Source organism: Carcharhinus amblyrhynchos, chromosome 14 (genome assembly GCF_965287045.1).
Source record: "Carcharhinus amblyrhynchos chromosome 14, sCarAmb.v2.hapA, whole genome shotgun sequence".
In the NCBI taxonomy this organism is placed as follows: domain Eukaryota; kingdom Metazoa; phylum Chordata; class Chondrichthyes; order Carcharhiniformes; family Carcharhinidae; genus Carcharhinus; species Carcharhinus amblyrhynchos.
The window spans coordinates 58,106,833-58,121,478 of record NC_137337.1 but is presented as its reverse complement, the minus strand read 5'-3'; the positions used below and the strand labels follow the sequence as shown (position 1 = coordinate 58,121,478).

Sequence of the window (14,646 nt, the reverse complement as noted above, 5' to 3'; positions counted from 1 at the left end):
CATGGGCCAAATGACTGGCTTTGGTTGATTGTGTGATTGATGAAGAATGTCACAAATATGGTCAGAATTTAACAAACAGTTTCTGTGCCATTTTTGTTACAGAGACTGTGCAATAGATCCCACATGTGTACTATGCATGGATTGTTTCCAAAACAGTATTCACCGAAATCATCGGTACAAGGTAGAGTATGTTCTGCTGCTTGTGTTGCATTTTAATTTTATTTGCAAAAGCGTTTAGTAATACTTGTAAGACCTTTTTTATTTTAGAAAAAATTATTTTTGGTGTGTGGACCTTGTTGACAAAACTAGTATGTATTGTCCATCATTACTTGTCCTTCAATTGTCTACAGTTCTGCTAGGTAGACAATTCAAAGATGCAGTCCGAACAATAATGGAGGATGTTGTGTGACTTGGAGTTGATGGTTGTTATACTCCTGCTCCCCTTGAACTTAATGTTGGTGGAAACCTTGTGTTTGGCTGCTGTAAGACTAACAGGAATTCTTTTTAATGAAATCTGTTACATTGGGTATGTATGCATTTGAATTTGCACCTGCTGCTTTTGGTCATCTGCTGAGAAAAACGGCCAGGGAATGTAGTTGCTGTCAGTCTAACTGATTATGCATGTTATCAGTACTGAAGAAGCCTGTCTGTAACTTGGACTCCCTCCGTACCTTCTAATATTTCACGTGGGGGGGAGAAATTAAAAACGGTATGCTACCATTGGTTGGTTTTAGAGATTGTCTGTAATGCAGTTACATAGCTGAGCAATTCTTTACTTTGAGTTGATGGCAGAATTTTCAGATTTTCTTTCAAAACAACAAGCAGGAAAAGCAGAGGACAGCTCACAGTTGCCCTGCTGGATTTTCCCTCCATGTTTTTAAACACATTGAGGGAAAATAAAGTGAAGAGGCAGGCCTCACAGAGTCTGCCCCCACAGCAACCATTGCCCTTGGCTCCTGAAAGAAAGGGAACCTCGACCTAAAAAAAAGAGCACAAACTTATCAGAATGACAATGTGCCATTAGAACTCAGTTCCCTGTTGCCAGCCTTTTAGAATAAATACTGGAAGTACTCAGCAGGTCTGGCAACCAGCATCAGGGGAGAAAGAAAGGCAAAGGAAGTGGTGAAGGGACAATTAAATATTGGCAGGATCCTGAGTAGTTGTCATCAAAGAAGCAAAAAAAACTGAGTGAAAAAAGATAAACTAGCAAAGAAAAGCTAAATGAAAGAAGGACAGAGATACAATCTAAAATTGTTGAAATCCATGTTAAGTCCAGAGGACTAAAGATGAAAGATGATATCTTGTGTTGGGTTATATTGGAAAACTGCAGGAGCCTAATGGCAGAAAGGTCTAAGTGGGAGCAAAATGGTGAATTTAAATGAAAGGTGGCTGGAAACTTGTGCTCATGCTTGTGGATTGAACTGAGGTGTTCCACAAAGCGTTGGTTGAGGACAAAGGAATGCTTGAGTGCTGGTATGGTAAATACTAGCCATACCGAGGACTGCTCCCCCCTCCCTGGCTTCAGTGCCATCGGAACCATGATGTATTTCTCCTTGTCGTCAGCTCCCACCCCACCAGTCTCCATATTCAAATCCTCTGCCATTTGAACCTGTGTACTATTGGTTGTGTGACTAAACTTGCGTTAAGGAAAGATTAGTTCCTCTCTTATTCCATAAATGAGCAGTGAATTTATAACATGGTAGCAGAGAATAAACATTGAGATGTGATGGTTGGAAGCAAAATTAAGAAGTTCTGTCTCTGTCTACTGCCAAAAGTACTACTCCTGGCAACTTCAGCACCTGTCACTGGCTGTGCTGTCACTAGATCATGGGAGCAACAGACGTCGCATCTGGTTTGCAACTGACTCGGATCCTGTGAATATGTTTACCATGTTTGCCAATTAGGTGGAACAATACTTATTTGGCAGTATTTTGGCAAATGTGACCAATCTGGCTTCATTGCCTTTTTTGCAGTTCCCATTGGAAACAAGACATACTGTGATTGGTGTGCTTCAAAGAAACATCCAACATTAGTCAAACTTCCATTCATTAAATGAAGCATTTTAATGTCTTTTGCAACGTTAGGATGTTCCAAACTGTTTCACAGCAAATTAACTAATTTTCAGTTTAGTCACTGTTGTAACTTAACATGGCAGCTAATTTATACACACCAAACCCCCACAATGTCAGTGTCAGCACGGTTTTATGAAGGGCAAGTTGTACTTGACAGACTTCTTGGAGTCCTTTTGAGGAAGTAACCAGCAAGCTAGATAATGGAGATTCTGTGATGTGGTAAATCTAGACTTCCAGAAGGAATTGGACAAGGTACTGTATAAAAGGCTAATCCAGAAGGTTAGGTCCCAGGGGATTGGGGGTGGAATATTGGCTTGGATAGAGGATTGGCTGACTGACAGAAAGCAGAGAGTTGGGATAAATGGGTCCTTCTGTGGATGGCGAATTGTAACTAGGTGGGTGTCGCACTGGGAAAACTCTCCTTGCTGCTCTTCAAAATAGTGGCATTCAATGAGAGAACTTAGGATCATGCATTTGAAAGCTTTTTTTTTCAAAATGGTGATTATTTGATTCCGATGTGTAGATGAATCACGTGCATACCAAATGGATTCCCGTTCCTGTATGCGGTTTGTTATGGCTTAGCATATCACAGACAGAACAGAAGTGAGGAGCACTAAAACTGGTCTCGCTTGTTCCAGACAAAATTGTGTATGAGATGAACCTAGTTCCATTTGAGTGTTCATTTTCTGAACAGTTGCATAGTACAGGTACATTTTGTTTTGTTTGTATAAAAATCTTAACTTTGCTTTTGCACTTGGACCATTCATTTGTTGTAACCAGTCTTTGGTGTACTGCCTCTGGAGATCTTGGGCTGCTGCTAAATGCGTGCAATAGTGGCTGATGATGTTCGAGACCAATCTTTCTTCTGTGACTATGCAGCAGAGAATGGGTGTTAGGTACCTTGCATTTTATGTTACATTTTACGATGGAGTATTTTGTGCCATTTTTCTAATTTTTAAAAACTGATGTTTCTTCATTATTTAACACACTGTTTGTTTTATGTATTGAAGATGAATTCTTCCTATGGAGGAGGATTTTGTGACTGTGGAGATGTTGAAGCCTGGAAGACTGGGCCTGCCTGTAAAAAACATGAACATGGTGCCTCAGAAGACATTGTGGTAAGATGTTTTTCCAGAAACATTTGATCTTTATTGATTGTAGCTTGTCTGGTGATAGTGGCCAAACAGATCAATTAAATTTAGGCTTATGTTTCCCTCACCCTCTTATTGACCTATCCCAAATTAATTGCCGTAGAGAAATCACTTGTTGCCATGGGAATTCTGGGTTTTCATTGTTTTAGATTACAGTTGTTTGAATTTGGATTTGGCATTTATTCAATTTAAAAACTTTTTCATTCATGCAGGTACAACAACTGCACAATATGCTTCTACTTCACAAGGATGGTTACTGATAGCGTTCCATTTAAAAAAAAAAATATGCCACATAAATCTGATGATTTTTCTACATTGAGGAGCTTTTTATTACTGCAGGCTGGATACTGGAGAATGACCTGCAAATTTACACTGTACCCCAAATTTACACCTTGGCTGACACTGCTTGTTTTAGTGACAGTGTACGCCAAGGGATGCTTGATGTGACTGACAAATCAAGCAATAAATGAGCAATACATATGAGATGTCGTCATGACTACCACATGCATTATGACTTCAATGGAGAGGGGTACTTGGAATCAGTGGAGATTGTATTGCTCATAGCAATTTTCAGTTGTTATTTTGGCCCAAGTGAAACCTATGTGTTAGCTGCTGAGAGCAAGGCATGGCTTGTGCACCAGATTTAATAAAATCTGCAGATTTACCTTTATATCTGAACTTTAAAGGTGTCAAGAAGTGTGGGAGAGCATTGGAGTATGGCTTTGAGCTAGAGGCAGTAAAAAGTTTCGTAACACCAGGTTAAGGTCCAACCAGTTTATTTGAACCTCCCACACGCCTGGCGAAGGGACAGTGTTTCCGAAAGCTTGTTGGTTTATTATCAAATAAACTGGCTGGACTTTAACCTGGTGTTGTGAGACTTTTTACTGTGTTTACCCCAGTCCAACACCAGCATCTCCACATTTTGAGCTAGAGGGTCAGCCATGATCATGTTGAATGATGGAGCAGGCCTGAAGAACCAAATGACTTACTCCTGCTCCTATTTTCTATGTTTCTATATAACTAGTTGTGGGGTATGATAGCTTAAAAAAAATGAAAGTAGCTTGACATACGCTAATCCTTTTCTAACACATCTTCACAGTTTTGTCCAGATTCCATAGTGGTCTCAATTGTGTTGTCAACATAATTGGAAATCTTGAGGTCTATTATTTACAGTTTCTTTCAGTATGATATCTTAATGTTATTAGGAAATTTATTCTTCGCCACCTAATGTTTGCCAATTTTTGTAAATGATGTTTGTTTGGAATTTTGATTCACTGAATGCCTTATTCAATTTTTGACCTATCGTCTGACACTTTGATTCAATTTTTTTCACTTCACCTGGACATTGACACCTACTGTTTTTAAGGGTATGTTTGATGAAATGGATCTATTCCAGTGGCTGACAACACAGCTTCAGCTGTTTTCTAATATTGCGCACAATTTGTATTTCTGAACTGCTTCATCGTTGGGGGCTGAGGCATTCGTTGTTTCAGCCATTGGCATTCTTATCACTTTTTTATCACTGAAGCTTTAGCTATTCACTTCATGGTTGCCCTTGGTATCTCTAGCCCGGCCTGGTCCCTCAATACAAGTGGAAATGAGTGAGGATGTAAGAACAGAGAGAGACCTAGGGGTGCAGGTACATAGTTCCTTGAAATTGGCACCACAGACACTGTGGTGAAGAAGGTGTTTGGCACACTTGTCTTCTTCTGTCAGAGCATTGAGTACAGGAGTTGGGACATTATGTTACAACTGTACAAGACATTGGTAAGCCACATCTGGAATACTGCATACAATTTTGGTCACCCTGCTATTGGAAGGAAGTTATTAAACTGGAAAGGGTGCAAAAGAAGATTTACAAGAATGGTACTGGGGCTGGAAGGTTTGAATTAGGAGAGGCTGATAGGCTGGAACTTCTGTCCCTGGAGTATAGGATCACGAAGGGTGACTTTATAACCGTTCATAAAATCATGAAGGGTATAGATAAGGTGATCAGACAAGGCTTTTTCCCCAGGGTTGGGGATTAGAAACTAGAGAGCATAGGTTTAAGGTAAGAGAGGAAAGATTTAAACGTGACCTGAGGGGCAACATTTTCACACAGAGGGTGATGTATATAACAAAGAACAACCCAGCACGGGAAACAGGCCCTTCGGCCCAATGAGCCCGCGCCGCCACTTCAACAAAGCATTTTCCTACACCTACCCTGCCCTGTGTGTATGTGAATGGTACCCCTAATGTAGCCAGATTCAGGGGAGAATAGCGTAGGGTCAGTTTGGTACACCAATCAGCCTAAGAGCACATCTTTGGGGTGTGGGAGGAAACCGGAGCACCGGGAGGAAACCCACGCAACCACAGGGAGAATGCGCAAACTCCCACAGACACAGGCCCAAATCCATGTATCTGCACAGCTAGCAGTGATAGTCACTGAGCTGTTGTGGTGCCCGTCTGCTGGTCCAGGATTAAGCACACACAACGACACGAAGTACTAGGCCACTCTCGAAACCTCCAAGAGCAGCCCACGCACGACCCACGGTGTGCATGCCCCTCGTTTGACAACAAGGTGGACCGACACCTGTGGATTAAAAGAGACAAAACATTAACATGTAATATTACATTTCCAGTGTCGTCCCGAGGCTCTGACCCTTTTTAATACCGTCTACTATAACCCTCCATCCCTGTTTCGCTCATCTGTTTATCTAAGTAAACCTTAAACAAGTCCAATGTGCCTGCCTCCACCACCTTACTTGGTAGCGCGTTCCATACCCCCACAACCCTCTGCGTGAAAAACCTTCCTCTAGTGTCCAAATTACACTTCTCCCCCCTCACCCTTAGATCATGACCTCTCGTAATAGTTGTCCCCAGTCTAGAGAAAAGCCTACCACTGTTGACTCTATCTATTCCCTTCATTATTTTATACACCTCTATCAGATCCCCCCCTTAATCTCCGTCTTTCTAAGGCAAAGAGCCCCAGTTTTTCCAATCTTTCCTCGTAACTCAGTCCCTCCATGCCAGGCAGCATCCTGGTAAACCACCTCTGCACCCTCTCCAGGGTCTCCACGTCCTTCCGGTAGTAAGGTGACCAGAACTGGACGTAGTACTCCAAATGCGGTCTAACCAACGTTCTGTACAACTGAAGCATTAGACAACAGCTCTTATACTCTATACCCCTTCCTATAAAGGCTAGCATTCCGTAAGCTTTCTTCACAACCTTCTCTACCTGTGTTGACACCTTCAGAGACTTGTGCACTTGCACTCCCAGGTCCTTCTGTATTTCTATACTCTTAATCAGTCTACCTTTTATCATGTAACTCCTCCCTGTATTATTCCTTCCAAAATGCATCACCTCACATTTGTCAGGATTAAATTCCATCTGCCATCTATCTGCCCAATATACCAACCTATCTATATCCTGCTGTGTCACCTGACAATCTTCCTCAGTATCTGCCAATCCTGCCATCTTGGTGTCATCTGCAAACTTGCTGATCACACCACGTACGCCCTCTTCCAAGTCATTTATATGTATTACAAAGAGGAGAGGTCCCAGTACTGAGCCCTGCGGCACACCACTGGTGACTGACCTCCAGCCAGAAAAGGACCCTTCCACTACTACTCTGTCTCCTATTGCCCAGCCAGTTTTCAATCCATCTAGCTACCTGTCCTTGTATCCCACATGCCTTAACCTTTTCTACCAGCCTACCGTGAGAGACTTTGTCAAACGCCTTACTGAAATCCATATAGATGACATCAATGGCTCGCCCATCGTCAACCGTTTTTGTCACCTCCTCAAAAAATTCTACCAGATTCGTAAGGCAAGACCTCCCCTGAACACAGCCATGTTGCGTATCCCTAATCAGATCGCAACGCTCCAAATGCTTATACATCCTATCCCTAAGAATTTTTTCCAATAATTTTCCTACCACCGATGTCAAACTCACTGGTCTATAATTACCAGGGTTATCCCTACTACCCTTTTTAAACAGCGGTACCACATTAGCTACCCTCCAGTCCTCTGGGACCTCACCTGTGTCCAAAGAAGAGACAAAGATTTGCGTCAGAGGCCCAGCAATTTCATCTTTCACCTCCCTAAGCAGCCTGGGATAAATACCATCAGGCCCCGGAGCTTTATCCGTTTTTGTGCTACATAAAAACCCTAGCACTTCCTCCCTCGTAATGGATATTTCCTTCCACTGATCTACAGCTCCCTCCAAGACATTACACGACACCAAACCCCTCTCCTTCGTGAATACTGACACAAAGTATTCATTCAGGATCTCCCCCATTCCCTCAGACTCGATGCATAGCTCCCCTCCTTTGTCCCTAAGGGGACCAATTTTCCCTCTCACCACTCTCTTGCTCCTAATATAAGAGTAAAATGCCTTTGGATTTTCCTTAATCCTATCAGCCAAAGCCATTTCATGCCCTCTTTTCGCCCTTCTAACTCCCCTTTTAAGCTCCCTCCTACTCTCTCTATATTCCTCCAGCGCACTCTCCATTCCCAGTTGTTTCGACCTAACATATGCCTCCCTCGTCTTCCTGACCAAGTCTTCGATACCCCCTGTAATCCACAGCTCTCTAATCCTGCCTTTCCCATCCTTACTCTTTGCCGGCACATGCCTTTCCTGCAACATTATCAGTTTGCCCTTGAAAGCCTCCCACTTACTAACCGTGGACTTGCCAGCTAACAACCCCTCCCAATTAGTGTCCTTCAGCTCCCTCCTAATCCGGCTATAGCTCACCTTCCCCCAGTTCAGCACCCTCCCCTTCGGACGGCACTCATCCCTTTCCATTTTTATCCTAAAGTAGACAGACTTGTGGTCACTGTTAGCCACATGTTCGCCTACCTCAACCACCTGCCCCGACTCATTACCCAACACTAAATCCAGTATAGCTCCCTCCCTAGTCAGGCTAGTTACGTACTGCTCCAAGGACCCTTCCAACACACATTTTACAAACTCCTCCCCAGCTCTAGGCACCTTCCAATCCACTCCAGGAAGATTAAAGTCACCCACTACAACCACCTTATTCTTTCTACTCCTGTCTAAAATGCCTCTGCAAATACCTTCCTCCACTGACCTCGGGCTGTTGGGTGGCCTATAGTATATCCCTAGCATCGTAATCTCTCCCTTTTTATTCCTCAACTCCACCCACAGCGACTCAATCCCTAACTCCTCCATATTATCCTCCCTCTGCGCTGCTGTGATGTGCTCCTTTACTAACAGCGCCACCCCACCACCTCTCTTCAACCCTCCTCTCACACCTAAAACACTTATACCCAGGAACATTCAGCTGCCAGTCCTGCCCTTCCTTTAACCACATCTCCGTTACTGCCACCACATCTAACTTCCTCACAAACATCAAGGCCATAAGCTCGTCCGTTTTACCCGTCACACTCCTCGCGTTGAAACAGATGCGGTCCAACCCACCAGGGCCACTCGGAACCTCCTTCCCCCTGATAATTTTCCTTTCACCCAAACCTACCCTATCACCCAACTCACTCTATGGAATTAGCTGTTAGAGGAGATAGTAGAGGCAGTTACAGTTAGAACATTTAAAAGACATTTGGACTGGTACATGGATAGGAGATGTTTAGAGGTATGTGGACCAAATGCAGGCAAATGGGATTGATTCAGTTTAGAAAACCTGGTCGGCATGGATGACTTGGGCGACAGGGCCTGTTTCCTTGTTGTATGTCAGTGACTCTATAATTGTTAGTAGTTTGAATAAAGGCAAAATACTCTGGATGCTGGAATCTGAAAAAAGCAACAAAATGCTGGAGAACTCATTAACTCATTAAGCTCAAACAGGCTGTGTCGAAGGGTCATACAAACTCGAAACATTGGCTGTACTCTCTCCACAGATGCCAGTAATTTGAAGTTTGTTTTAAGTTCAGTTAGGAAGATTGACTTGATTTTTTTTTTCATTCAGTGACATAGGCGTCACTGGTTGGCCAGCATTTATTGCCCATTTCTAAATTGCCCTTGAGAAGGTGTTGGTGAGCTGCCTTTTTGAAATGCTGCAGTCCACATGCTGTGGGTTGACCCACAATGTCATTAGGCAGAGAATTCCAGGATTTTGACCCAGTGACTTCGAAGGAATATTTCCAAGTAAGAAATCTCACAATACAAGGTTAAAGTCCAACAGATTTATTTGGTAGCAAAAGCCACTAGCTTTCGGAGCGCTGCTTCTTTGTCAGGTAAGGGGGAGTTCTGTTCACAAACAGGGTGTATAAAGACACTCAACTTACAAAATAATGGTTGGAATGCAAATCTTTATAGGTAATTAAGTCTTAAAGGTTCAGACAATGTGAATGGAGAGAGGGTTAAGCACAGGTTAAAGAGATATGTATTGTCTCCACCCAGGACAGTTAGTGAGATTTTGCAAGCCCAGGCAAGTTGTGGGGGTTACAGATAGTGTGACATGAACCCAGGACCCCGGTTGAGACTGTTCTCGTGTGTGGAACTTGGCTATCAGTCTCTACTCAGCGACTCTGCATTTGCGTGTGTCGTGAAGGCCGCCTTGGAGAACGCTTCCCTGAAGATCAGAGGCCTGTGACGGCTGAAGTGTTCCCCAACAGGAAGAGAACATTCTTGCCTTGTAATTGTCGAGCAGTGTTCATTCATCGTCGTCGTACAGTGTGCATGATCTACCCAATGTACCATCCCTTGGGACATTCTTTCCTGCAGCGTAGCAGATAGACAACGTTGGCCAAATTGCAAGTGTGTGTGCCGTGTACCTGCTGGATGGTGTTTTCGCGTGAAATGATGGCCTCCTGTTGATATTCTGGCACGTCTTGCAGAGGTTGTTGTGGTGTCGTGGTCACACTTCTCCTGAGGCTGGATAGTCTGCTGCGTACAATGGTCTGTTTGAGATTGAAGGCAAGAAGTGGGGGTGTGGGGATGGCCTTGGCGTGATGTTCGCCTTCGTCAATGACATGTTGAAGGCTCCAGAGAAGGTGTTGTAACTTCTCCGCTCTGGCGAAGTACTGGACAACGAAGAGTACTCTGTCTGCTGTGTCCCGTGTTTGTCTTCTGAGGAGGTCATTGCAGTAAACAAAACATCTCGCCAAGGCCAACTCCCACTTACCTGACGAAGAAGCAGTGCTCCGAAAGCTAGTGGCTTTTAAGAACATAAGAACATAAGAAATAGGAGCAGGAGTAGGCCATCTGGCCCTTCGAGCCTGCCCCGCCATTCAATAAGATCATGGCTGATCTGTCGTGGCTCAGTTCCACTTTCCCGCCCTCTCCCCATAACCCTTAATCCCCTCTCTTATCAAAAACCCATCAACCCGCTTCTTAAAAATATTTAGCGAGGTAGCCTCCACCACTTCATCGGGCAGAGAATTCCAGAGATTCACCACCCTTTGAGTGAAGAAGTTCCTCCTCAACTCCGTTCTGAACTGCCCCCCCTTTATCTTGAGGCTGTGCCCCCTAGTCCTACTGTCTTTTTTGAGCGGGAAGAGTCTTTCCACCTCTATCCTATCCATCCCATTCATCATCTTATACGTCTCAATGAGATCTCCCCTCATTCTTCTAAACTCTAACGAGTACAAGCCTAGTTTATTCAGCCTCTCCTCATAGCTCAACCCCCTCAACTCCGGTATCAGCCTAGTAAACCTCCTCTGCACTCCCTCCAAGGCCAAAATATCCTTGCGCAGGTGCGGCGCCCAAAACTGCACACAGTACTCCAGCTGCGGCCTCACCAATGCCCTATACAGCTGCAGCAAGACCTCCCTACTTTTATATTCAATCCCCCTCGCTATGAAGGCCAGCATCCCATTCGCCTTCCTGACCACCTGCTGCACCTGCAGGCTGGGTTTTTGCGACTCATGCACAAGGACCCCGAGGTCCCTCTGCACCGTCGCCTGCTGCAGTTTTTCGCCACGTAAGTAATAGTCCTTCCTACCATTCTTCCTACCAAAGTGGACCACCTCACACTTGCCAACATTAAATTCCATTTGCCATTTCCTGGCCCATTCACCCAGCCTATCTAGATCCTTCTGCAGACTCTCCACACCCTCCGCACAATTTGCCTTTCCCCCAATCTTGGTGTCATCAGCAAATTTCGACACCCTACACTCGGTTCCCTCCTCCAGATCATCTATATAAATGGTAAATAGCTGAGGCCCCAGCACCGACCCCTGGGGCACCCCACTAGTCACCAACCGCCAATCCGAATAGCACCCATTGACCCCCACTCTCTGCCTCCTATTTGACAACCAATCCTCTATCCACGCTAACACCCTACCCCCAACTCCATGTCCTCTGACCTTCTGCAGTAACCTCTTGTGAGGTACCTTATCAAACGCCTTCTGAAAATCCAGAAAGACCACATCCACCGGCTCTCCTCTATCCACCGCCCTAGACACATCCTCATAGAACTCCAGTAAATTTGTCAGACACGACTTCCCTTTAATGAAACCGTGTTGCGTCTGCCCTATCAAGCAATTCCCTTCAAGATGCCTCGCAATTTCCTCCTTAATGACGGATTCTAACATTTTACCTACCACAGATGTTAAACTAACCGGCCTGTAATTCCCCGCCTTTCGCCTGGCACCCTTCTTAAACAACGGCGTAACATTAGCCGTTTTCCAATCCTCCGGCACTTCCCCGGAATCCAGCGACGTCTGGAAAATAACCACCAAGGCATCCACTATCACCTCCGCCATTTCTTTCAGAACCCTCGGATGCATTCCATCCGGTCCTGGGGACTTGTCCACAATCAGCCCCTCCAGTCTGTCGCGCACCACCTCTCTAGTAACAGTAATGTCATTAAGACCCTCCAGTCCTACCACCTTTTGCTACCAAATAAACCTGTTGGACTTAATTCTGGTGTTGTGAGACTTCTTGCTGTGTTTACTCCAGTCCAACGCTGGCATCCCCACATCATGAATATATTTCCAAGTCAGGATGATGAGTGGCTTGGAGGGCCAGCTGCAGCTGGTACTCTTCCCATTTATCTGTTGCCCTTGTCCTTCTAGATGAAAGTTGTTGTGGGTTTGGAAGGTGCTGTCCAAGGATCTTTGGTGAATTTCTGCAGTACAATCTGTATATAGTACATACTGCTGCTACTGAGCAATGGTGGTGGAGGGAATGGATATTTGTGGTGCCAGTCAAGTGGGCTGCTTTGTCCTGAATGGCGTCAAACTTCGAGTGTTGTCGGAGCTGCACCTATCCAGGCAAGTGGAGAGTATTCCGTCACGCTCCTGACTTGTGCCTTGTAGGTAGTGGACAGACTTTGGGAGTCATGTGGTAAATTACGTGCCACAGTATTCCTATTGCCATTCATCGAAAGGCAATCCAACTGTAAGCACACTCCAGCTTTTTTTCTTGGGCATAAACAGTTGCTTATAACGCTGGCAATGCTTACAAAGGATCACAAAGGATGATTGTAGAATTATTTTGTACAGCTGGACACCGTTCATGCTTGTGATAGTTCTTTGAACTGGTTGTTCAATTAGTCCCATTCCCCTGTTCTTTCCTCATAATTGTGCAAATATTTCCTCTTGAAGTGTTTATCCAATCTCTCTTTGAACATTATGTTTGAATCTGCTTCCACCACCTTTTAAGGTAGTACATTCCAGATCATCATGTACTTGCTGTACTAAGACAAATTCTCCTTTTAATCTTTTAGCCAATTATTGTAAATGAATGTCCACTGGTAACCAACGATCCTGGTGGAAACCAGCCTCTCCCTATCTAGTTCTTTCAAAGTCATTTTTGGGCATCAATCTGTTAATAGTATTAATTGTATTGTTAAAATACGTATGTGAAGGACATTGTTTAATTAAGTACTCAGAACACTTATAAAGAGAGAATGCTTAGGCACTGGATTGGGAGGTAAGCAGCTGACATATGTAGTTCTGCGTTACCTAGTATCAAGAAAGTGTCAGTGTCTAGTTTCATACTTCAACTGGCTTGGGATCAGAATAACATGGTAAGAAGAGGATGGTTCCCAAAGGTGAAGTTTGGAAACTAAGAACTTTATTTGCAGAATGTAGTTTGTATTCTGACTTAGTTTGCTGAAAAAAAAGGCCGAAGGCTTGTGTAAAGTATCAGGGTATAATTACCCCTGGTGTTCTCCAAAGTAAATCTTATGATCAGTAGAAAAAACAATGGATATGTGGACATGGATCGTGGCTTCACTGAAGAGAAAACAAGGTATGGCCTTAACACTGTCACTTCCAAATCAGCAGTGGAGCCTTTGTGAACTGAATGCCCATCAATTGAACATTGATGAAAGTTTGGCTATTCTGTTAAGTTTCATGCATAAAAATTAGTAACCAATGATCAGACCACTGTACAAAAGGAATGTTTCTTCTCAGACCTCCAACAATTTCTTCGAATAGAGACATCTTGTTCTGTGATGGATTATACAAGGAGTTCGTCAGAGTAGTGTCCTAGGGCCAATCATCTGCTTCATCAATAATATTCCTTCCATCATAGTGAAGATGTTTGAAGGTGACTACATAACTGTTCAGCATAATTTTAATTCAAATGTTGAAGCAGTCCATGCAGCAAGGCCTAGACAATATCCAAGTTTGGGCTGACAAGTGCCAAGTAACATTACCTACCATAGAACATAGAACACTACAGCACAAACAGGCCCTTCGGCCCACGAGTTGCGCCGATCACATCAACACCTATCTATAACCCCCAATCCCATAAAACCCCATATACTCATCCAGAAGTCTTTTAAAAGACCCCAGCGAGTTCGCCTCCACCACCACTGACGGCAGCCGATTCCATTCACTCACCACCCTCTGAGTGAAAATCTTACCCCTAACACAGGAAGATCACCCTGAACAAACACAGCTGTGATCACAGAATCACTACAGGGCAGGAGGCTATTTAGCCCATCAGGTAAGGGGGCATGGAGTTGGGGGTAGGGTGTTAGCGTGGATAGAGGATTGGTTGTCAAATAGGAGGCAGAGAGTGGGGGTCAACGGGTGCTATTCGGATTGGCGGTTGGTGACTAGTGGAGTGCCCCAGGGATCGGTGCTGGGGCCTCAGCTATTTACCATTTATATAGATGATCTGGAGGAGGGAACCGAGTGTATGGTGTCAAAATTTGCTGATGACACCAACATTGGTGGAACGGCAAATTGTGCGGAGGGTGTGGAGAGTCTGCAGAAGGATCTAGATAGGCTGGGCGAATGGGCCAGGAAATGGCAAATGGAATTTAATGTTGGCAAATGTGAGGTGGTCCACTTTGGTAGGAATAATGGTAGGAAGGACTATTACTTACATGGCGAAAAACTGCAGCATGCGACGGTGCAGAGGGACCTCGGGGTCCTTGTGCATGAGTCGCAAAAGCCCAGCCTGCAGGTGCAGCAGGTGGTCAGGAAGGTGAATGGGATGCTGGCCTTCATAGCGAGGGGGATTGAATATAAAAGTAGGGAGGTCTTGCTGCAGCTGTATAGGGCA

The 14,646-nt window shown here is 44.4% G+C and overlaps 1 protein-coding gene across 1 annotated transcript in view; it reads left to right on the top strand.

Annotated features, from left to right (window-relative positions):
• ubr1 (ubiquitin protein ligase E3 component n-recognin 1) overlaps window positions 1-14,646 on the top strand; it is a 212,293-nt gene that overhangs the window by 17,967 nt on the left and 179,680 nt on the right. Inside the window, exons 3-4 of the mRNA XM_080202946.1 lie at window positions 103-181; window positions 3,083-3,190. Coding sequence (XP_080059072.1) covers window positions 103-181; window positions 3,083-3,190 — 187 coding nt within the window. The remainder of the gene's footprint in view (window positions 1-102; window positions 182-3,082; window positions 3,191-14,646) is intronic.